Source organism: Microtus pennsylvanicus, chromosome 8, assembly GCF_037038515.1.
Source record: "Microtus pennsylvanicus isolate mMicPen1 chromosome 8, mMicPen1.hap1, whole genome shotgun sequence".
Classification (NCBI taxonomy): domain Eukaryota; kingdom Metazoa; phylum Chordata; class Mammalia; order Rodentia; family Cricetidae; genus Microtus; species Microtus pennsylvanicus.
In genome coordinates, this window is record NC_134586.1 from 17,608,068 (window position 1) to 17,632,500 (window position 24,433).

At 40.5% G+C, this 24,433-nt stretch overlaps 1 protein-coding gene across 4 annotated transcripts in view; it reads left to right on the forward strand.

Annotated features, from left to right (window-relative positions):
* Positions 1 to 24,235, forward strand: part of Styk1 (serine/threonine/tyrosine kinase 1) — a 40,651-nt gene extending 16,416 nt beyond the window's left edge. For 2 of the 4 annotated variants that reach the window (XM_075982537.1, XM_075982538.1), the window contains exons 2-11: positions 912 to 1,079; positions 8,658 to 8,814; positions 9,095 to 9,229; positions 10,493 to 10,759; positions 11,710 to 11,891; positions 14,906 to 14,989; positions 17,391 to 17,605; positions 19,863 to 19,903; positions 20,535 to 20,631; positions 21,547 to 24,235. In XM_075982537.1, coding sequence (XP_075838652.1) covers positions 8,751 to 8,814; positions 9,095 to 9,229; positions 10,493 to 10,759; positions 11,710 to 11,891; positions 14,906 to 14,989; positions 17,391 to 17,605; positions 19,863 to 19,903; positions 20,535 to 20,631; positions 21,547 to 21,751 — 1,290 coding nt within the window. In that variant the 5' untranslated portion in view covers positions 912 to 1,079; positions 8,658 to 8,750 and the 3' untranslated portion in view covers positions 21,752 to 24,235. Of the gene's footprint in view, positions 1 to 911; positions 1,080 to 1,103; positions 1,277 to 8,657; positions 8,815 to 9,094; positions 9,230 to 10,492; positions 10,760 to 11,709; positions 11,892 to 14,905; positions 14,990 to 17,390; positions 17,606 to 19,862; positions 19,904 to 20,534; positions 20,632 to 21,546 lie in introns of those variants that run through there. The other 2 variants (XM_075982539.1, XM_075982541.1) reach the window with 2 other exon arrangements.
* Positions 24,236 to 24,433: the final 198 nt, after the last annotated feature.

Here is a 24,433-nt window from a genome sequence, read left to right on the forward strand (position 1 = left end):
CATTCTCACCAGACCTCTCATCCATAATCTCTCAAATGCCTTGGAGAGATGCCTGGACGCAGTTCTCTCACATTCTTACACACGTGTGTCCTGGGAACACTCACTCTGGTCCAGCTGCACTATTCTATGCTCACTTCCCTTTGATCTGTGTCACTTGCTTTGGGCTTTTGATCCTTCCCTGCTGTCCAGTTGCCTTCCATGCTGTTGCGGACTCTCCTCTTCCTTCAAGCCTCCACAACAGCTCCTCATTCTTCTGCTTCCCTCCTTGCTCCTTCTTAAGGTCTGGTACATTTCCTATTTGGGTGCAATTTACTCCCTTGAGGCTTCCTAAATCTTAGGACACTTCCATCGTGTTCAAATTTCTCTTTTCTTCCTCTTTTTTTTTTCAGTTTTTTTGCTATCCTTCTGTCCTACTTCTAAGACTTTTTGTATCACTGAACACCTCCTAGGGCTGGAGAGATGGCACAAAATTTAGTGAAGTGGCTGCTCTTCCAGAGAGTCCGGGCTCAATTCCTTGCACACACAATCATCTGTAACTCCAATTCCAAAGGATCTGATTCCCTCTTCTGGCCTCTATATTTTTCTTGCAAAAACAAAATAAAACTCAAAAACTAAGTTCCTGAAGATTCGTCTTCAGCTCAGATGGACATGTCAAATCAAAACGTCAGATCTGACTAATAATCCTGTACTATTTCTGTACTATTTGTCTCTTGTTTGTCTTTCCTCACCCTCCTACGGCTCTTGCGTGCTGCTGGTTCAACCTCCTCAACATCTTCAGTGTTTATTTTTACTGTCAATATTGTAACCCTAGAGCCCGTTGTGAAACAATTGGTTGCTCGTGTTCATTCTTCCTTCTTACCTACTATTCAATGCCTATCAAAGTAACATTATTTTTGTTCCATTTCTGTTAGAAAGAATCACCTGGTCAGAAGGAAGAAGCAAGAACGGATAACCTGCTTCACCTGAGCTCGACCCTTTCGTCATTGATTCTTTTCCTGCTGTGGTTTCTCCACTGCTCACAGGAGAGAAAGAGGCTGAGGTTTCCTAATTCCTGGAGGAGGAAGAAGAGGACCCTCAAGGTCAGATGCTGCTGTGTTCTGGGGTTCGCAGGAGTCACCTACCAAACCAGAGCTCAAACTGCAAACCTCTGTTACCAGAGTGGAGTCAGTAGTGACTCCACCTCTCAGCTTGTCATCGGTACTAGCTCAGAGAAGCTAGTGACCCACTCTCAGGAGGGGGACACACTCTGCCTCGGCTCCCAACTCTGAAGAAGGAGGTATTAATGTGTCCCCCAGGACACACTTTTAATCTGGCCTGATATTTGTTGTTGTTTCCTGTGATTGTGTTCTGTTTACAGAATCTTTACCGGGCCACTGAACTGAGAAAAAGGCAGCTTAGTGGACTTCCTGATTGTTGGCTAGGCCTGAGAGGCTGAGAGAGAGAGGAGGCAGGGAGGAAAGAAAGAGCAGAGGAGAGGGAGGGTGTGGTGTAATGACTGAGAGGGAGGGTGTGGTGTATGCCCTCTGTGTGCACAGGCATGGTCCTCAGGTTTCTCTTCTTAACCTTTGCTTGAACCTTTTTATCAGAGACAGAGAACAGATGAGTGGCCAGAAATGAAAAGTTCTCTTTGTTTATGAAGGAAACTGTAAGGAGATGTGTGTGTGTGTGTGTGTGTGTGTGTGTGTGTGTGTGTGTGTGTTTTGAGACAAGGACTCAGTATGGAGCCCTGGCTCTTCTGGAACTCACTATATAGAACAAGCTGGCCTGGTCTCAGACTCACACAGATCCACTTGCCTCTGCCTCTGCCTCTGCCTCTGCCTCTGCCTCCTGAGTTCTGGGAACACAAGTGAACACCGTCACAAACAGCTGTGAGGAGATTTTTAAAGATCTAGAAGCACCTGCTTGGAAGGCAAAGGCCAGGAGGACAAATCAAACAGGGAGACTAACCTTTGACAGGACAATGTAATGAAGTACAATGTGTGAGGAAAGCCTTGAGCGGGAGGCTTCAGCAGCCACTGCAGATCATCAAGTGTGCTAGTCTAATGGGGAAAAGAAGCCACAGCAGGAGTGGACATGTCTGTTTGGGGTGGGCAGTGGTTGTGTGCTGTTCTCTCTTCCTTCTTTGGAGAGCTCTTTTGTACATGTAGAAAGCTGAGGAAACTTAGCTAGTAAGGAGAGGACAAGTGAGAAAACATCTCAGGTACATTATTTCTGACCGTTTAAGGGTTCAGAGCAGTAGATGGTAGTTCATGGAACTGTGGACGAAAACAAGAGAGAATGAAAATCTGGCAAGACTCAGTTGCTTTGAATGTATAAAATGCCTTGTAGGAGATCAGATGTGTGCATCATTGTCGCTCTTGGTGAGCTCTGGTGCTGTTGGTGATGCCTGTGAGTGGTCACTCTCTGAGCTCTGATGGCTGTTGGTGATGTCTGTGAATTGTCACTCTTTGTGTGAGCTCTGACAGTCTGTGAGCTTATCTAGATTCCTACAGATAATCTGCCTGAAAAGCTGGTTCCTGCTCTCCAAGGTCAACTGTCTAGAGGCAGCAGATTTTGATCTAAGCCTCCTCTCCTCTGCCTTGCATTGCAGGTCTTCAAGCATTGAAAAAGTTACTAGCATGCTTTGTATGAAAACATTTCTACTCAAACAGGCCTTTTCTTGGATTCCCAAATTCATTTTAGGTCAAGGTTCTCTGAGAAAGTAGAACAGGGAGAATGTTAGAATAATTCTAATCTTGATTCTAGAGAAGAGCAGGGCTAAAGGCCCCTCACCTACCTATGTCATCATGCTAGCAGATATCAGAGAGAAGGCTGGGGTCTACATTAGGCTACATCTGTAGGTCACCTCTGCTGTCTTTTCTGCTATGGAGTCTCACAGGTTTGTTTCACAGGTTTGTCTCTGGAGAAAGGTGGAGCCTGAGTATGTGAGAAGTGTCTAAGGATCCCAAGCCTTTGTTCTTTCCCTTTGGATAATGGAAAATCACCTTTTTAGCTATCAGAAACACTAAAAGATTGCCATTCCTAAAAACTGAATCTTCACATTCAAAAAGAAGATGATAGAAGTAGAATTGAAGGTGTGTGTGTGTGTATATATATGTATACATATATGTGTGTGTATATATATATATACATATATATATATGTATATATATATATACAGGCACATGTACATACAGTCGTTTAAAGAACATTGGGTATATAAATAAGAGAGCTGGACCTAGATATGAAACCATGTTCTGCCATTTATTTACATGGTTAAATGAGATGTCATCATCTATATGCTAATGCTTCAGTTTCTGCCTTTCTGATTGGGCATGGAACAGCCTAACACAACGACTGGCATGCTGAATTTGCTTGGTATGTAAGATCTGAAATCAGGAAGGATAGCTTGTTTTTCAGGATGTTGGACATAAGTTATACTGAATTCTTCCGGATCTGAGTGGTTTTCACTCTTACTGCTAACTGGATGTGTTCTCTCTAGCAAGTGAGTTTTCTTGTTGGATAGCTTGGGAGGGGAAGGAGAGAAGGGCAGTCAACCATTTAGGAACAAAAGTAGACCCTCCCAGCCTGGGTTTCCTCCTCCATAAAATATTCCCTCATCTAAAGTCTTCTGCCAATAGCCCATAACTGTTAATAGCTTCCTTGACCCTTGTATTTACCCGGGAGGTGGGTCACTTGGATCTCTGAAGACCACCTTGCTGGTAGATCCACAACAGCTGTTATACAGATGCTGAGACTAGGACTGGAGCTTCAGACAGACAGACAGACTCACACCTCAGTGGAGCAGGGTCAGATGTCGTTCCAGAGAAGTTTCCGCAGCACACAGAGAAAGGTTTTGCTCCAGCAGGACAAGATGGTTTTCAAAGCCCTGTACGCTGTTGGGACTAATGAGTCCTGGCCTTCAGCTGGATGTTGGGATTAATGAGTCCTGGCGTTCAGCTTCTCTTCCCTCCTAGAACCTTCTAATTAAAGTTACTAGAAGCTGTGCCTAGTTTAGAGGATCAGAGGATGGGATTTTTACCTGTTGGCCATTGACTTCAGTGTATTTAAGCCTACATGGTGCTAATAAAGAGGTACTTTGGTATCAGTGTAAAAAGGTCTGCGTGTCGGTCTGTCTCTTCGTCTGTGTTCTCAACCTCCAGCCCCTTTTCCGAAGCTCGCGAACTGGGGTCTAGCACATAGAGCGCAGACGGGGGCCGCGGTGCACGGCAGTACACGACTGCGCTTTGGTGGAGAAAGTTCCTTTTCGAAATTTGTGGGTAGATTGGAGACTGTGTCTGCGGGGGCGGAGGAGAGTGATATTGTGTTAACTGAACTGAAAAGTCAGGAACAAGGGTTGTTGTGTTATTGTTGCAAGCAGGCCTGCCTCTGATGCATTGAAACAGGTGCAGAAACGCCCTGTGGTTTGTGATTGTGTTGTGAATCCATGTAGAAGTTTGAGAGTTAGTATTGAGATTTAAATTCTAATTACCACTAACTTCTATAGTCTCCAGAATTTTGTCTTGCAGCTAATTAGGGCCTCCACTCACCTTTCCTTCTCATTTTCTTTATATTGTGTCTCCTTTGTCACTGTATGATGGATTCTCAATTCAAGTGGGGGGATTAAACATTTGTAGAAAAATCAACACACTGAAGTAAGTAGCTGAGAGGAGAAAAGTCAACGAATAACAACCCACTGGTTGAGGCAATTCTTGTTTCAGGTAGAAGTCTGCCTGGAAAGATTTGGCAGGTACACACACATGCAAACTGTAGGCAAGGTATATACAAACATAGTTTGCAACTGTCAAATGAGGAGCAGAATAAAGAACTGCACAGCTGCAAGAGTTCCTTGATTCCAATGCATGTGTTTTGTTATCTGTGGTAGCTGGCTAGTATTTTACATTCTTAACTATTTTGCAGTCCACATAAGAAAAGTTGTAGCCATGCTACAATTTTTTTTAACAAGATAAGAAAATTCTCTAAATATTTATATAGTGTTGTTAGAAATATGTATTATATTTTATAAGTATTATATTATTATATTTTGTAAGTATAAATGTTCGCTATAGGATTCTTCTAGAAGAGGCAGATTAAGCTTTGAGAAGAACCATCCCAGAGGATTGGACATCAAAGCATGCCCTTTCTCAGTGTGATACAGACCAATAGACAAAATCATTTGCTAATCACTTACGAATTTCAGGCAGAAAGTGTTATAGCAAATTCGTTTGCCGTGACAAGCAAATGTGAGTATCTTCTGATATATAAACTTGGAGGGAGATAGGGTTCTGTGTGTCAAGGTTTCTTAGTTATGGCTATCTGGGTATGCCTAGTAAGTCTGCCTGGTGTGCAATTTTTTAAAAATTATGGATTTTTTGTTATGTGCCACATGCCTTTTGGCAAACTGTAACCATTGGAAGTTATTGTACAATTATCTATCTTTTTTCTTTCTTTTTCAACATTTTTTTTACTCTGTGTGTGTATGTATGTTTCTGTGTGCATGGATATGGATACACACATGAATATTTGCCATGGTGCCTGTGTGGAAGTCAGGGGCCAAATTTTGGGAGTTCTCACGTCCACCATGTGGGTCCTAGGGATTGAACTTAGATTGTCAGGCTAGCACAGCAAATACCTTTACTCTCAAGTATTCCCCAGCCTGTATGAATATCTTAGAAATAGTTTCACAGAATGAATTTGCCTTCTCACTTTAGTGCCAGTTTCATTGCCTTGCTCGGTATGAATAATCCTAGTTTCCTTAAACTTCCAGAGACAAGGAGAAGCCAGGTTGAGAACTTGGCTTAGGAAGTCTAAGTGAAGGTCATACGGTATCTTAAAGTGGACGTTCCGTACATGGAAAGGTAGCAGAAGAAGGGTAGTGGGCTTGGGTCACTGAGAGAAGGTGTGTTTGGCCACAGCCAGTTCAGCATGGGGTCTGTGCACAACAACTTCAGGTTACTTCCTTGTGTGCTACTGGGCGTGTAGTTTGGCTTTTGGGCAGAGCTCACAGTCTGAGCTGAATGACTTTTTTTCCATTTGTACTGTGTAGAGAGATTGTGTTCCTAGCACCTACTCCCCAGAGAGCCAAACTCGTTCAACTGGCTGCTCCCTGAACAAAAATAATTACTTACATCTGATAAGTTCCTGAAAGGGAAGCAAGAGGAAAGTTAAACAAGAATGCTTATGGCCTTGAGACCTTTTCAGACAGGCTCTGAGCAACCAGCTCAGCTCAGGGTTGGTTTTTCAGGGCCTTTTCCTTTGCCCCACCCTGCTGTACTCCCTTGATCCTGGCCTGTGGTCTTGGAAGGGTGGAAGTTTTCTGAACTATTTTCTTTTTGCTTGTTTGGTTCACCACCTCCATATGGTAGTCTTTACTGTCTTAATTGTTCACTGGCTTCACAGATTCCTTGCTGTGTACAAACTCAGACAGAAATTCTCTCTCTTTCTTTCCCCCTCCCTCTTTCTGACTCTTTGTGTGTGTGGGCTTTTAATTTTTATTTTTTGAGACTGGGCCTCTTTATGCACTCCTGACTGTCCTCAGACTCATTATGTAGACCAGGGTGGTCTCAAACTCAAGAGATCCTCCTGCCCTTGGCTCCCCAGTGCTGGAATTCTTGGTCAATTTCTTTCCAGTGTATGCCACTTTTCACCACCTTCCCACCCCACTTAGCAGGCCACACACCTGTCTCCTTTCTGAGTTGTTAATTGTGATTCACAACATGTACTCATAGAACAGTAAAAAGTGAAAAGGCATGAGGCTGGAGCTTTGAGATGTCTTTGCTTAAGTTTTTGGGGCAGAGATTCTGGCCTTCAATAAGTAATTCTTTGATCATTAGCATCAATACTAAAACTCAGTGTGTAACTATAGGAGATCTGGGATGGGTAACAGACATTTTAGCATCACACCACGTCAGCTGCACTTCTGGTTTTGTTTTTATCAAATCACTACAAAATGAGACTGCCCGAGATTACTTAGCAGGAAAATCAGTGTATTCTGTTTCAGACTAGTAAGAATTAAAGCAGTAGTCTGCACCAACTACCACATCTCCGAGCAAGGGTACAGGCTAGATTGCCATAGAAGAGTAGGAACTATCACTTCTCTTCAGAAAGAAACAGGTCTGGAGATGTCACTTAAAAGATGTGCGGGTGATATGAAATTGTTGAAGGTGGTTAGACAAAAGACCCACTCAGTCATAACTGCTGAGTCTGTGAGCACTAGATTTGGTCCACACAGTCAGATGCTTCCGACGGTCAGCTATGGAAGGAGAAGGGGCTCTTTGGGCCCTACCACTCACTACTGATTTATTGTCAGCGAAAAGATTTAGCAGAGTGGGAAGCATAGCATTTAGTCATGTATGTACCCACTGGTGAATCAGGGTCAGACAGATAGCTCTAGTTAAACCCCACAAGGAACAACAACGACAACAACAAAGCAATAAGCTAGTGAATAAAAGGACCAAGATTCATAAGGAAGATAGGGTGCTGGCAGGGGCAGTAGGAAAATAAGGTTTGTGTGTATGCATGCATGGGTGTGTGTGTGTGTGTGTGTGTGTGTGTGTTGTATTGTGGGAGAGAACAGAATGTTTTATATACTTATATGAAAATTTTAAAGGACAAACTATATTAATAATAAAAAGAATGTCCTACAAGAAACAAGTAACTAATTTATTTGGAAAATTGGTAACTGGAGTGGGGAATATTTTCATGCTATATCATTTTATGTTATGATTGTATCTTTGTGTGTGAGCACGCACAGGCCTCCACATTAGTGTGGAAGACATCCTCTCGTATCAGGCTTTGCCTTCTAGGTTCTGCTTGTTATTTTTCCTGCAGTGTGTACCAGGTTAGGTGGCCTGCAAGCCTTAGGGACTCTCCTTTCTCTGCCTCTCATCAAGGAATGCTGGGATTTCAGATGCATGAGTTCCAGGGATCCAAACTCAGGTCCTCAGGCACTCACAGTTAGCACTTTAAATACTGAGTCAACTCTTCAGCTCATATTTGGAACATATTTATGTATAGATGCATTTTCTTTCTTAAAGGATCGAGAAAAAATAAAGGTGGCTCTTTCTATAGTGACAATTTCTGTAGTCTATGACCTACCTGGTCAGAATGTGGCTTTGTTTGACTGTATCTGGTGGGTGTAGAGGAGGTCCACACAAACTTTGAGATATGAGAAATGAAACAGTTTTCATTGATAAACGCTGTCTACTTACTTGTTCTGAAGGTGCAGGTGTCTCAAAAGAGGCAAGCAAAAACATGAATCTCTTTGACATTTGTCAAATATTCATTCATTCATTGTCTAGGTAAAGGTAGAGTGATATGATATGTGTAAAAAATGTGACATGCAGCTGAAAGGAATTTAGCATGTAGTGGGGCTGTAGAGGGGGTATATATTCTACCAATGGTCAGGATGATGCTATGGCTCCCTATTTCAGCATGAAGTCACAGAACTCTAGGATGCCTTTAAAATAATTTCAGTAACAATGAAATGAAGAAATTAAGGCCAGAATTCTGTATAAGAGAGAAAGAAAAATGCTTCCAGAGAAAAAGAATGTTCCTTCAGCCCGAATTCCAAACACAAGAGCGGAAAGAAGTAGGTGGCTCAGAGAGGGCACTGTGTGCTTATTAACTAGAGATTCATAGGTGTACTTAAAATTTATACATGTGCTCTTTTTTTATAGACTAACACATACAGTCCTTGGGTACAACGCATCACTGTCGCTGTGCTCTGTGCACACTCTGTGGGTCTAGCATAGGAGGCTGGCCCTGTGGCGATGGGAGAGAAAGGTCGCCTAAACCGGGTGCTGTTGGAGTGCAGCCTCAGTGATAAGCTGTGTGGTAAGAGCAAAGACCACGACTGCCTGTGTGATCTGACGCTAAAATAATAGAGACTGAGTTCTGGATGGTTCTAGAGGAGGGATGCTTTCATTTCTAGCAGATATCATTTTTGTGCTGGAGGATACATGCCAATCAGATCAGGACAGAAGAAATGACCCTCATTGGTGCAGGATTCCCTCCACGGGCAATGAGGGAATGAGGGGATACAGGAACACTGGGACACGGTGGGTAGGGGAACTTGCATGCCTCTTACTTCTCTTTCTTTCTATGGCTTACACAGTTGTCCAGGAGCATCAGTATGAAGTAATCATCGTTCCAGCTCTCCTGGTTGGCGGCTTCCTCATCCTTCTTGCCATCATCCTGTGGCTTTTTATTAGAGGACAGAGATCCCAAAGGCAGCACCCTGGAACCCGGGGTAAGACTCAAACCATGGAGCTAGGCATAGGCTCAGGGAAGATTGATTTTAAGAAAGTCATAGGCCAAGGTTTTCATAGGTCTAATCCATAGCAAGATCTTATGAATTACAAACCCAAGCCACTCACAGATTGCATTCCCAGAGGTTTTCTCTATAACTGCTTCTAACTTTTTAATGGTCTAGTTCCCCCCTGACAACACAAAATAATTCATGAATGCCTTGCTTGGTCTCTCAATTCATATGGCTTAGGACCCTCCAATAGCTTGTTATATTTCAGAGAATGGAAAATAACAAGCTTCTTCCCATGACCTTATATGATCTGGACTCTCTGCCTCTCCCATCTCTCTCCAGAGAGTCATCCCACCTGTCTTCCATCTGTACTGCCTTCCTTGCTGCCCCTTAAATACCCACATTCATTTTTCTCTTGGTGCCTTCATACATCTTGTTCCTTCTACTACAGTGTTATCATGGTTTGCTCTATTATTACTTCTAGGCCTTTATTAAGCATTACCAAATATGAAAGGCCTTTTTTGACTTCTGTAGATAAAATCATATTTCCTTTTGTTATTTTCCCTGATAACATGCTGCCTCAAACATTCTTATTGTTATATATCCTATGATTAGAAACTAATCTTAGGTGGTTATGAACTATGCCTAACCTCAATTCACAGACAGTATATGGTATATGGCCATTCTTACTGAACTGATAACAAATGATTAGAAATTTAAGAAGGAAGCTTTCTTAGTCAACTGGAAACGTAGTTATGGATGGGAGATAGTCTCAGAAGACCTTTCAACTAAGAATCATGGAAATATAGAATAATTTCACGTTTGAGGGCAACCTGAAAAAAAAAAAGAAAAGCTACAGCTGATGGCTGAGTATCTATCTATAAGTCTCCTTCAATTCTGGAAGTCATGTGACTGACTTAAGGCAGTGGCTACCACCTTTTGGTACCTGTGCTGTGGATTCCTTTTCAGAACTGTCCTGCTTCTGCACTACATTAATGCGAACACTGAAGATAATCCCAGGATGATAAGAAAGAAACATGACCAGTTTCCAGGGCTTCATCGTTAGTTTTTCTACACATAATGGAATTATTGTTACTGTTGTAGAAGCTTAGTGTTGGTATTCATTCACGGAGAAGCATCAGAAGATGTTCCTGTGTTATTCATTGAGAAATCTGACCGACCAATTTGTTAAGTCTGATTTTCTGGTGTTCCCAGGGCAGGGAACAGGTTTTGAACTTTGTCTCTTTGTTCTAGGTACTGCCTCTGCACCTGCATCTAGGGACCTAAGCCAGGAGGTGGCAGGACAAGGAGAAAAAGTGCTCCTGCCTCTTAAGGAGACCTCTGTGGAGAGCTTTCTACGAGCAGCCACACCGCCCCTGGCTAAGCTGCAGATACCCAGAGAACAGCTCTCAGACGTTATGGAGAAGATCTGCAGTGGCAGCTGTGGGACCCTCTATCACGCCATGATGACCACCAGGGACAACCCTACGCCAAAGAGTGTTGTCCTCAAGGTTTTAGCAGGTAAAGTATGAAGATTCCCTTCTCTTTCTATGGTGAGCCTGTACCTGTAAATATTAACAGCAACTTCAAACTTTAAGATATGTGTCAGAAGATATGCTTATTGTGTATAAGAGAAACTAGTTGCAGAGTTGTTCTTCCTGGGTCTTTAGATTTCTGCCTTACCCTTGCCTATGGAAGTCTGTAAAGTAGACATTTCCATAGTAGATGCTACTTGGCCTAGGGTTATGGGATTTTTAAATTTTTTTTTACTGTTTGATACCTTTTCTTTTAAAATTAATTAATTTATTATTAGCATGTCTCTGTGTGTGTGTGCATGGCATGTATGTGTGAGTACAGGTGTGTGCCACACAAGTGTGAGGTCAGAGGTTAACTTCAGTTGTTGCTTCTCTCCTTCCATTGTGAATTCCAGTGACTGAAAAATCATCAGGGTTCCATGTCACCAGTCACCGACTTTCACCATCTTTTTGCTCCTTTTACCCCTTCCTTGATATTGTGTATCATTCCCTCCTCTTCTCTCTCTCTCTCTCTTTCTCTCTCTCTCTCTCTCTCTCTCTCTCTCTCTCTCTCTCTCTCTCTCTGTATACATAATTAGCCCTGGATACATAGAACAGAAAACAAGGAAGGACTAAAAATAAGCAAAAACACCCATCAAAAAGCCCAGACAGTGACATAATAGACATAATAGAACACTGTCTATTCAGGAAGTCAAAAACCTATCAAGGTCTGAGACCCTTGACTCTCTATTATTTCTATTAAAGGATCATTGACTGAATATTACTCTCTTCTACATGGTCCCTCTTCTGCCCCCTTTCTGACTGCACTTCTACATTTGGTCCCTCTTCCATAGGGGCCTTGAACAGTATCACCTGCACACATGCCCTTTGCTTCTTGCACCCTATGTGTCAGCTGCACTTGACTATTCACTGACCCAGTTCTTCTGTTTTTCATAGAACCCGTTGGACTCCAGGAGGCCCAGGATTTCATAGGGCGAATCCAATTCTATCAGTACCTGGGGAAACACAAGAACCTGGTACAACTGGAAGGATGCTGCACAGAAAGGCTGCCACTTTACATGGTGCTGGAAGATGTGGTCCCAGGGGACCTGCTCAGCTTTCTCTGGACCTGCCGTAAGGTGAGCAGTAGGGAAGCTGCACTAGTAGATCAAAGCTTTGATTAGTTTTTTCATGCATCAGTTAACACCACGAATGACAAAATATGCAGACAATATCAGAGTGAAGCAATTACCATGTTTGAATGGAACTATGATTGTGTAAGTGTAAAACAAGTTTAGCTAAGGGCTATGGATATGGCTCGGTTGGCGCAATGTTTGTCTAGTGAAAAGCCCAGGATCTGAAGACCGATGCTAAAACAGAAATCCCACACTAGTTCAGAATTGAGTATAATAAAAGGTTATTTGTTTAGGGATAGACTAACAGATCACAGTCCTCTGCTCGAATGGGGAACAGCAACCAAATCCCACAGCCAGTAAAAATGCGTGCTTTACAATGGCATATATAGTTTAAGAGGCCATGCCCAAGTGGGCGGGTAACTTAAAGGCTACTGGCTGTAGGAATTCCTACAGCAAGGGTTTGATCACCAACACAATGTACAACTGTATATGGTAGCATATACCTAAAATTCCAGCTCTGGGAAAGGTCTTGAGTTCAAGATCATTCACAACTATACATCCATTTGAAGCCACTCCCAGCCACATGAGACCCAGACTAAAAAAATAAAAATCCCTTATCTGTTATGTGCACTGTTAACCACAAATGATATTAAACACTTGACATGTAGCAGGGGAAGCAGAAAATGAACTTTTTATTTTGGACAATTTTATGCACTGCGAGTTGAAATAGACATTTGTGGCTGATTACTATCTTGTTGGGCAAAATATGTTTAAAATATGTTTAAAGACTTGTCTCCACTGCCTAACTTTGACTTTGGCAAAGTGTTGTGCTTTTTTTTTTTTTGTTTTTTGTTTTGCCATTATTTGAGACAGGGTTTCTCTGTGTAGCCTTGGCTGTCCTGGAACTTGCTATATTGACTAGACTGGTATTAAATTCACAGAACTGCCTGTCTCTGCCTTTCAAGTGTTGGGACTAAAAACATGTGCCATCATGTCTATACTGGAATGTTAATTATGATCTGAGTTTTATAAATAATCATAAAATATTAAAGACATAATAGCAATTGGTACTAAAGAAGCAATCAAACTGGTAGCTGCTAAAAATGATAATGACAGAATGATGTACCACTCTCAGTAATAATAGTTACTCCGTTGTTCCTCCTAAGTGTACTTTTCATTCCATGAAAGCACCCTGGTATACTAGAGCAGACAAGGGAGAAGCTCAGCTATAAGTGTTTGTGTGTCAAATCTTTAAAGAGAACTAGCTCAGAAGTTTCTAGATTCCAGTGGAAGAACATAACAATTGATTATTCAATACCAAATGATCAGCCCTGAAAACATACACATTCAAGTTACATACAGACTGAACAGGCTGAATTTATATATATATATGAATATACATACATACGTACATATATTCACAATTGTAACAACAATTAAAGAAAAAGATGCTATGAATTTAAATGAGTGAGGTAAACGTGGGAAGGTTTAGAGGGAGGTAAGGGAATGGACAAATAATGGAATTATATTATAATCTCAAAAAGTAAAAAGTTATTAATACTTAAAATAGTAATAATAATATCCTTCGTTCTCTAAATGTTCCTCCCTGAAGAGTTGAAGAAACCCTGGTTTCTCACTTGCTTATGAGCCAGTTCAAGACTAATTTAGCCCTCAGAGGCTGATCATCACACAACTGGAAATGTGTGGGAAAGGCACCTGTTGAATGAAGTCTTTCACCCTATGGTGTGAATACAAGAACATAGACCCTGTCAATTTAAACCCTTCAAGATAGACCCTGTCAATTTAAACCCTTCAAGATATTTATCCTTCTGCCACTTCTTTGCTCTCACCACCAAGCAACTTCCCACTCTTCAGAGCTGCCATCTTCTCTAGTTCAGATCCTTTGCATCTGCTTTTCTTACTACACGGAGCACCTCTTCATTCAGTTTATATCCACAAATCCTTCATCTTCCCATCTTCCTCTATCCTTGAGGTGGCTCTCGTCTTCCTCCTACCAACCCATGGCCTAGCAGATGCTGCACATTTCCTTTGTGGCACTTACCACATGCAGCCACTTATTTATTTATAGTTCCCTGATTTTAGTTCTCAGGTCTGGCATTCAGAAAGTCTTGAGGCAGCAGCTATCAGGCTCAGATGAGAAACTGCACATGGTGAATTTTCTGAACTTTTTGTTTGCAATTTGAGCTTTTTCTTTTTGAAAAACTATGTTTTCTTCACTTTTGAACACCAAGTTTTAACAGGGGAACCGGCATATGTAGGCCTTCTGCATAGCTGTGTTAATCATTCAGTAAAGAGTTTAATCCCTGTTTTTTGCCTGTTGTTCATCTGCTTTTCTTTTTTTTTTTTTCATTTCTGCTGTTTAGGGGACCCTGTTATTCTACATATGCGAACATACCTAATGTTTGTCTCTCAATTATATATATGTGTGTGTGTGTGTGTGTGTGTGTGTGTGTGTGTGTGTATTTTAGAGAGATGGCTCAGCAACTAAGAGTACCTCCTGCTCTTGCAGAGGATCAGCGTTCATTCAGTTCCCAACATTTATATGGAGGGTCACAGTTATGTTTAACTCTAGTTCTTGGGAGTCAGGTGCTATTTTCTTGTCTTCAAGGACACCAGAAATGCATGTGGTGCATATACATACATGCAAGCAAACATTCACACATATAGAAAAAACATAAATACACCTTAGTTTTTTTTTTTTTTTTTACATTTCTTTCTTCTCCCTGTGGGGGTGGGATCACATAGAAGTAGAAGGACAATTTGTGGGAGTCAATACTGTGCCTCCACCACGTGTAGCCTGGGATAGAACTCAGGACATCAGGCTTGGTGACATGCACATTTACCCTCAGGCCATCTCTCCAGCCCTTTCTCTTTGATTCTTAATCCCTGTCCATAGCTTTCATATCTGCATTTCAGAGTTTCTTTACTATAATTTAAAAAAGAAAATATGCTTAAGTCACTTTTATATAATGTTTTCCTTTCCTCTATCTCTTTAGGATGTGATGACCATGGATGGCCTGCTCTATGACCTCACAGAAAAACAAATATATCACATCGGAAAGCAGGTTCTTCTGGCCCTGGTAAGACCAGCTTAAATGGTCACTGATGGTTTCTTATCAGTTTCTTAGCAGCCTAGTATTTATGCTGTATTTCCTACATAATTTTAAATGGGGTATATATATTTAAGATAGTTAAATAATGATGCGGCGTAAACGAACGACAAACATAATTAACCAGGCTAGCTTAATATAATATATTCAGCTTTAATAAGGGGAGAGCTTACAAAACCAGTGTTCCAGCAAAGAGCAGGAAACAAAAGGGAAGGCAGGGAGCACACCCACCAGATTTATAGGTAAACATTTGCCTAAGGGGTACCCGCCCTACAAACAAGGTGATTGGCTGGGGCTTCCCTTACAAAATAAAGCTAGATGAAGTCTATTCACTGATAGTTTGTTTCTCAGTCTTTTATTGATGACATTATTTAGGAAATACAGCTCAGTATAAGACATTCAAGGCAGAAGACAGCCAATTTAGGATTGATACAGTGAACTAGAAGAATGTGAAAGTTTACTTAGCTTAAGTTTTAAAAGCTTAATCAAGATCAAGATTAATTTGATATCTGAACGAATATACATGTCAAAGAGGAAACAAGGGAAGCAAGATGGAAGAGATCTAGGGGAGAAAGCAGGTAGGTGAAAGGGTAAAGAAAGATAGAGATTTATACCCCCAAAATAAGGCAGACTAGCTCAGATTGTGTTTGGTTGGAGACTTGCTTTGATAATATATGTGATATGAAATACATATGTATATAATATACATGTATATATGTATATAATAAACTTGAGAAAATAAGGAACAAGGGGAAGAGAAAGGAAAGAACAGAAAAGGCCAACTGTTCTTTTATTTTTAAATCAACTTAAAGAGGTTTAAAGAATTTAGGGCTTCAGAAAAAAAATACCTTTATCAAAATTTTCAGGAAGTTTATATAACTATATGTGTGAAATTATTTGGATGTATTTTAAATGGATATTTTATATATAAAAATCAAGGCTCTGTGAAACTATGATTTTATGTTTTGTTGAATTTTGCTACCACAATGTGTGAAATGGATCAGTACTCTTTGTAGCGGTGATAGTATGGGGAATTGAACTCATGGCATCTTGCACAACAAGAGCTGCATTCCTGGCCCATCAGATATTTAAATGAAATTAGGAAAAATGGAGTAAAAAGGAAGTGAAGGGAGGAAAGAGAAGAAGTTCTGGTTGGAACTCCCGCAGGCTGAGGAGAGAGGCCACCACACAGCAGTTATCTCTAGTCACAGTGCTGCTAAGTTGTGAGCTTTATCCTGCATTGCCTCCCGAATCGTAAATTCAGAGGTATCAATCCTAGGGGGGGTGTGCCAATCAAACTGATGCATCCATTAAGCATCTGTGTTACCTGTCAGGAGGCAAGGCTATATGTTTTGCTGTTATCTTTAATGACCTTACATTTTATACATTCTTCAATTTTTCTTATTATAGGATAATTTTCTTATACATTCCTTAATTTTGCTCCTCCTATTTAATTTCTTGGTTCTAAAAATTTCCAAGAGACATAAAACTGCTAGTCATGGTCTTCTTCATCAGTGACTGAACACTAACACTTTCACCCTCTAAATTTCCTTTTTCTGTGTTTGGTAGTCGGAACCCCAGGTTTCTGGCCTTTCAGTCACACACAGCTTGAGTGGCTTCAGGCAAAAGGAGCAGATCCAGCACACATCACCAGCCACACTGATTTTCACCTGCTTTTCTAACCACACCAGAATCCTTTGTTCCCTTGTACTACAAGTCACTCCCTTTCTCTTTCTAGATGGTGACTTAGTAAGTCTGTGTTAAAAGTCTTAAAGTTTGTTTTTACAAGTTCTCAGAGAATTTTCATCTGGAGCCTGACTTAAGAACTATTAGTGGATTGGTATGAGTTAAGAGACTGGTTTTCAGTCAACAATCACCTGATGAGTCTGTGACTTTCTGTGTTCCTTTGGGTTTTCCAACATCATCTAGTTGGAAAGACAGAATGAGATAATTTGAACCTTGTATATATGTTCCAGAATTGAACTGAGTACCATCTGAAAAGAAAGAACAATCAAGAGGGGCTAGGGCTGACGCAGAGCATGCGATTACGTTTTCAGAGTCCAGTGTTAGGAGTATGTTTGTAGCACAGTTGCAGAGTGCTCACATAGAACACGTGATGCAACAGGATCCATCCTGAGCACTGAAGTTAAATTCCTGTGTTAGTGCCGTTCGGATCATTCACTGAGTTTGGTAATCCACAATCATAAGGTGAAAAAATGTAACCCCTTATTCTGCTTTAGAAATGATCTCATTGATTAATGTGAGTGTTTGGAGCAGAGAAGTTTCTTATCTTTTGAAGGCCACCCAAGGTTGTCTTATTTGTGAACTATGACCTTCAGAATGCTGATTGCCTTTGATCATATGCTGATAGGAATTCCTGCAGGATAAGAATCTGTTTCATGGGGATGTTGCTGCCAGGAACATCCTGATCCAAAGTGACCTGACTGTCAAACTCTGCCATTTGGGCCTGGCTTATGAAGTCCACACCCAAGGGGCCATTTCCTCTGTGCGCACCAGCACCATCCCTCTCAAGTGGCTCGCTCCAGAACGTCTTCTCCTGAAACCTGCAAGCATCAGAGGAGATGTGTATGTTCCTGCTTTCTTTTTTCTCTTTGAGGTCTGGTGCTTCCCCCAGAATGTGATTGCACATGCAGTCACTTATGTATGCAAATCAGATCTCTACTTGAAATCAAACACTGTCAAGCAAAAATGTTTGCCATCTGCTTTCAATCTATTTAAAAATGCTTTTCCCGGTAGTTCTTGTGAATTACATTAGCAGATTTTAATAGGAAAGAAAAAAGTGAAAATATTACTCAAATCAATGTTGGAGGACTTACCTTAGCAGCCTTGCTTTAACCTTTAGGGCATGGTTACACTTATGAGTCAGGAAATGAAGAATTTGAAGTAAAATATTTATACACATTTCAAGTCACTTCTTTTAAAAATATTAAGTTATTTATGTGCATGTGCCTGCATGAGTTTATGTACACCATGTATGTATTAGAGTTCTTGGGAGCCAGAAGAAAGTGTCAGATCCACATAACTGGAGTTATAGAAGGCTGTGAGCCAACACATGTATGCTAGGAACTGACCCCAGGTCCTCTGCAGAAGCAATAAGTGCTCTTAGTCACTGAGCTATGTCTTCACTCCCAAATCACTTATTAAGTGAAAAACATACATGCATATTTATTTATCAGAACTTTTAAGGAGAAAAATATACATTTTGTGATGGGTCTTGAACATGCAAAAGCAGCACTTAAGCCACAATTCTTTGTATTCACTTCTGAAATGCAGGGTCACACATGCATGCCACAATGCACAGATATAAGCTTTATTTCTTGTCTGAATAGTTGCAATCATGACTCATGGCTGGATGCCACTTTGAGATGGTTCTTAGTACATATAATAAGAGAACTGAAAATATTTGTAAAACAACCTGAGACTTTTATTTCCTCTTCTCCTTTAATTAATTAATTAATTGAGACAGTGTTTTTTTTTTTTTTGTGTAGGCTTGGTTGTCTTAAATATAACTCTGTAGACTGGGCTGGTCTTGAACTTACAGAGCTTAACCTGCTTCTGCCTCCCAAGTTCTGGAATTAAAGGCATGCACCACTACTGACCAGGTTCCCCATTTCATTTTTTACTTGACTCATCAGTACAATTTTGTAATATGTTATTCACTTAATTTTTTTTATTTGGGGTGGGGCTGGAGTTGAGACAGGGCCTTTCTATATATCTCTGGATATCCTGAAACTTTTTATGTAAAAACTACCGAGTTTGAGCCCACAGAAATCTGACTGCCTCTGAATCCCATGTGCTGCAGTTAACGGCATAATCACCATACCTGCCTCATTTTTGTTTTGTTTTGTATTAAACAAGTCTCCCTGTGTAGCCAGACTGTCCTTAAACTAGTGACCCTCCTTCATTAGTCTCTCAAGTGTTGGGATTACAAATGTGAAGTACTATTGCAGCTCAATTTCTTTTTAGCAGCATACTCGTATGGACTCGTTTTAAAACATTCAACTTATTTTTAAAGATATATCTCATGCAAATATTTAAGTAGCATCTATAGCACTTAGATACTTAGATGATTGCTTAACTATAATTACATACACAACTGGTATAATCAGGACTGTAAAGAATTGAAATTGATCTTTGGAAATAATGTACCTCAGCTCGGCACAAAAGTTCAATGCAGAATGCCTTCCTTAGTGTCCATATCACAAGAGGCAGTGGGAATTGAAACATCGGCTTGATGAGTCCATTAGGATGCTTCCTCTGATGTATCTCTTATACCTGCTTTTCAACAGACTGTGGGCAATTGTACTTTTAAAATGTTACTCATTTAATGATGGTAGTAATAGTGAAGTATGTGCCTCTAAAGTCATACCAATTAGCCAAATTCCCTTTCCAAATGTCTAAAGTTTACTAGTACTTTCTCTATGTTTGAATAAATAGATCTACTGAGAAAGCAGTGATTAAATGAAGAGTCCCTGTGTGCTTTGTATTTAATTAAGGCTAGAATTTGAGCACAGAGGGAAGGAAAGATGAAAAAGATAAAAAGGGCCATTCTGTTTCAGTGAGTGGATCTGTGATTGCACACTCGTATGTTAATAACAACAGCAAACACGTATTATGAAGAAGGGATATAGACTCAGCCCTTAAAGATAGAGATTCTGAGAGACATGGGCAGAAATGTTCATTAATAAACTCTGTGACTTATCCTCTTTCTAAAATACTTCATCTCTCTTTGACTCCTTCATTTCCTTGCTGATGTTAAAGTAAGCTTTCTTTAGTAAAGATAAAGGTAGAAATTAAATGGATGACTTTGCTTCTTTTACAGCTGGTCTTTTGGGATCCTGCTTTATGAGATGGTGACTCTAGGTAAGGACGACCTCCATGGGAACAGGCAAGCTTGCTCATTTGGAGGGTGAATGTTAGAACCTTTGAGGAAGTGTTTTCAGGCCAGGCCAGATTGCACTGGACTGATATGGACTCTGCGCCTCTTTCCAATAAATTCTATGTAAATATCAACTCATTTTGTTCTCTCTCTCTCTCCCTTCCTTAATTTTCTTTAGCTTTCCCTTTTACCTTTCTTTTCCCCAACCCATACCAGCTCCATAGAATGTGTTCAAAACTAAAGTATAATTCCCACAGCAACCTTCTATAAATGTGAGAACGTTTTCTTCAAGTTTATTTGTCCATTCAATTTAGAAACTGTAGCTCCTTCTGTGTTATAAAGAGTGAAAGGCAGGTCTTATTTCCTGTTTTGCCATGTTTTATTACTTTCCTTAATTAAAACTAAGGAACTTCTAATATTACCTTTCTTCTCCAGAACATCTTTTCTGAAATTTACTGTATCCTTATATAATCTGCAGGAAGCAACTATACTGTACACAATATTTTCCCATGGTTACGGCTTAAATGCCGCTGTCTCAGATCAATGGATACTGGAGTTCTTTTCACTTCATATTTAGAAGGTTTCTTGCTGCTCTCATGTTTTTTGTATTGACAGGGGCACCACCATACCCTGAAGTCCCTCCCAGCAACATTCTACAGTATCTCCAGAGAGGGAAAATCATGAAGAGACCCAGCAGCTGCACACATGCCATGTAAGTGGCTCTTCTAGGCTTGAGCTTCTGTCATTTGAAATAATGGTTTGGTCCTTAATCACTATACCTTTTTCTGTGTGCCTTGGATGATCATTGTCCTTCTATGCTAATGCACAGTCTTAAATAAAGCAGTTCTTCTCAACAACTTATCAGCCACTTTTCTAATTGTGACAAAGTACCCAAGAGAAGCTGCTTCAGGAAGAAAGCTTGACCTTGTCTCAATTTCATTACAGTGGGGAAGGTAGGGCAGAGATGCTCAGTCTGTGGTTGTGGGAGCACATAGACAGCTTGTTCACATGCTTGTGGACCAGCAGACAGGGAACAAAGGCTGGAATCAGGAGGCTGTAACTTCCAAATACTTCCCCTAGTGGGGAATCACACTTAAAACATGGGCCTGAAGGGGACAGTTCAGGCTCAAGCTATAAATATGTCATATATGTATATTTATCACATATGCATTTGTGACGTACACGTATGTATACATTATATATACATTACACACATTCTTACAATTTTGAGGCAATCACTGAGGACTCTAATTTTTGCCTTCACAAAAGGCCTTCAGACAAAGTGCCTGGCCTTAAAAGAACCTATCACGCTGATGAGAAGGTAAATGAAATGATTAAAAGCTCCACCCATCACACCATAGAGGGGAACTAACAATTTACTCATAGCCCTTTTATCCTTGCACTGCATGGTAAGGCAGAGCTCTTCTGTCACTTTATAGTCTGAAAAGTCTCCAGCATTCTATTATATAAAAAGGAAAACCATGCTGAGAGACTTGATCTAAAGAGAATGGTAGAGTACCAGTCTCTGGAAATACAATGGGGGACAGGGCAGAAAGATCAGTTTTTATTTGGTTGTTGAAGAGGAACTATGTTCCTTTCACAGTTGTCTCTGTTGTTCCCATCTCAGGTACAGCATCATGAAATGCTGTTGGCACTGGAGTGAGGACAGCCGTCCGTTACCTGCAGAGCTGTGCTTACGCCTAGAAGCTGCCTCTAGATCTGCAAATGACAAGGCTGTGTTGCAAGTGCCAGAGTTAGTGGTGCCTGAACTGTATGCAGATGTGGCTGGCATCCGTGCAGAGAACCTTTCCTACAGCTACAGTGTCCTTTGAAGACGCCCCCAGACAAGAGACTATATGTACTTGAAATAAGTTCCTTCAAGAAGAGAGAGAAGGTACTTCCTATGGGCCCCAAAGGGAGAAAAAGGACATGGACTCCACATTTTTCCCTATATATTTTCCTAGAAATATGAAATGCTGCTGGACGAGGCTCTACCTCTACACACCATGTACTCTTGAGCTAAGACTATCTGTCTGCTTCCCAGTCCCTAGTGCCTGGGTACAAGTGGTAGACAGTGTCATTCCAAAGAAAGTTTTTAAAATCTGCAATGACTGTTGGGGAATAGGGCAAAAGGGCTGGCTCCACCCACCCCAGGCTAGTTTACTACTAAAAAGTTCTTTTTTAAATCTAAACTATTACAGAGTATGAATAAATCAGATGGCATGAATGAACAGGGACCCAACATAGGAATTCATGAGAAAGAAAATTCAAGTTTTTTTTCCCCTGTGAAGTGTAAGGAAAATCACGATCTCCTTTGAGAAGAGATCTTGTCTCTTCTACATAGAGGGGACATAAAAGTCATTCAGTCTTATTCCCTTCATGAAGCATTGGAGAACTGTAACAAATAATACTGAGTTTTTTCTTGACTACAGATTGAACTTTTATTGAATTCTGAGACAGGTTGATCCTGTTTGATATTACATTTAATTAGAAGCAGGAGTCATTTCATGATTAAGAACATTGTATTTGCTTGCTACTCCTGTTAGACTACGGAGAATAATTCTAAAGAACCAAAGTTAGCTAGTGATGAAATGTGTGGGTGAGTGGGGCATGTGCATGTGTATGTGTGCGCTCGTGTGCATGTGTGTTTGTGTTTGTGTGATTAGTAGGAAACATGGAAACCAAGCAAAAAGACTCAGCAACCCAGGTGGATTAGGAGATCCAAAGAAGAAGCAACCTGATAGGGATGGGTGGTAGTTTTGAATTTTCAATCATTCATTGAAACACTGTGAAACAACTCATTAAATTACTATTTCTTGACTAGAAGTAGACTTTTCTAGTGTATAGCTACAAAATCTTTACAATAGGAAGTAGAAAAGAAAATAGGTGGAATCAATTTTAATAGAAAAATAAAAACCTATATTATCCAAAAAGAGATTCTTTATGCATAAAATGAGAAGACTATCTACCTCACAGGATGGTGGGAGGGTCAAGGAGACTATGTATTTGTATAATATGTGGCATATGTGTTCAATAAATATTAGTCTCCTCCCACAACTTAGAACATTTTTTCCATTGTGTTTAATAATATAACATCCACTGCGGCCTTGAAGAGAGCCCTGGCCTGTGACAACACAGGGCAGCAAATGTCTAAAAGATGGTGGTGTTGTACGAGCAGGACATCCATTAACATTAACTGTCATCATGTATTGTTTGTTTTCTAACATTGAGAACTGAACCCAGGAACTTACAGACACAGGGAAATGACCTACACTGGTCTTGAGCCATCATGTTTGTGTGAGGTTTTGGCCCATGACAGTAGTCTCCTATGATTGCGAAACACTGTAAGAATTACAGTGAGGACAAATTCTGTTTACACACTGACCTGTGACTTTGCAAGAACACCCTGCTACCTTTAGAAGGATGAGGAGAGCTATCATAGAAAAGATGGCTGGCAGCTGAAAACTGCTACCACTGAATCAACTGAGATCTTGATGTAGTCACAGTGACTCAGCTAAACACCACAGTAAGTAGTCAGGATTTAAGAAAAAACAATGTGGTGCTGTGGAGATGGTTCAGTGGATAAAGTGCTTGCCGTGAAAATTTGAAGAATGTAATTTGGATTCTCAGAATCCATGTAAAAAGTTGATGTGGGAGCACACATCTGTAATCCTATCATGCCACCGACAAGATGGTAATGAAGATAGGACTCCCCACAAGCATGCAGGCCAGCTATGTGGTATACTCTTTTGTCAACCACAAAAGAGCCAGAGGTCAACCTAAGCAAGATGGAAGGCAGAGATGAACACCTAAAGATGTCCTGTGACCTCCAAATGTTTTGTGGCACACACTTGACAAATTTGCCATACAATGACTACATATATAAACATGTACCTATGAAAAACAAAACCATAATCATAACCAGATAAAGCAATACACAGGTGAAAAACTGAAAAGATGTCTACAGGGTTGTAGCATATGTGTTTGAGGGGGAGGAGACACATAACGAAATGGAGCGTGGCTTACTGTTTCTTTTCTTGAGTTTGTGCCTATGGATATAGGTGTCCAGGAAGGCCAGAAGGCTGTGTTGGATTCCCTGAGCTGGAGTTGCTGGTGGTTGTGAGTTGTCTGTCATATGTGCTGGGAACCAAACTCATGTCCTTTGTATGTAACCTTTGCCACTGACCTATCTCTCTCCAGTTCCACTTCACCATATTAAATGAAGAAAAAAATAGAGTAGTAAAATTATTAGTGTAAATTAATAAAATTTTCTCATTTTTACTATAACAATTTATGGAATGCTTTCTCATCTTATACTCAGTGAAATAAGTCAAACACATAGACACAAAAACAGAAGGTCAGAGGGTAGCCTATTATCTTTAGTAGAATATTCTTGTTTGAAAGTAAATTAAAAGTTATGGTGTATGCTTAAATTATATAATATTGTTATGTTTGCTGTACTGCATCTTTCTCTGTCCTGCCAGCTCCCAAATAATGGCACAAAGACTTATTCA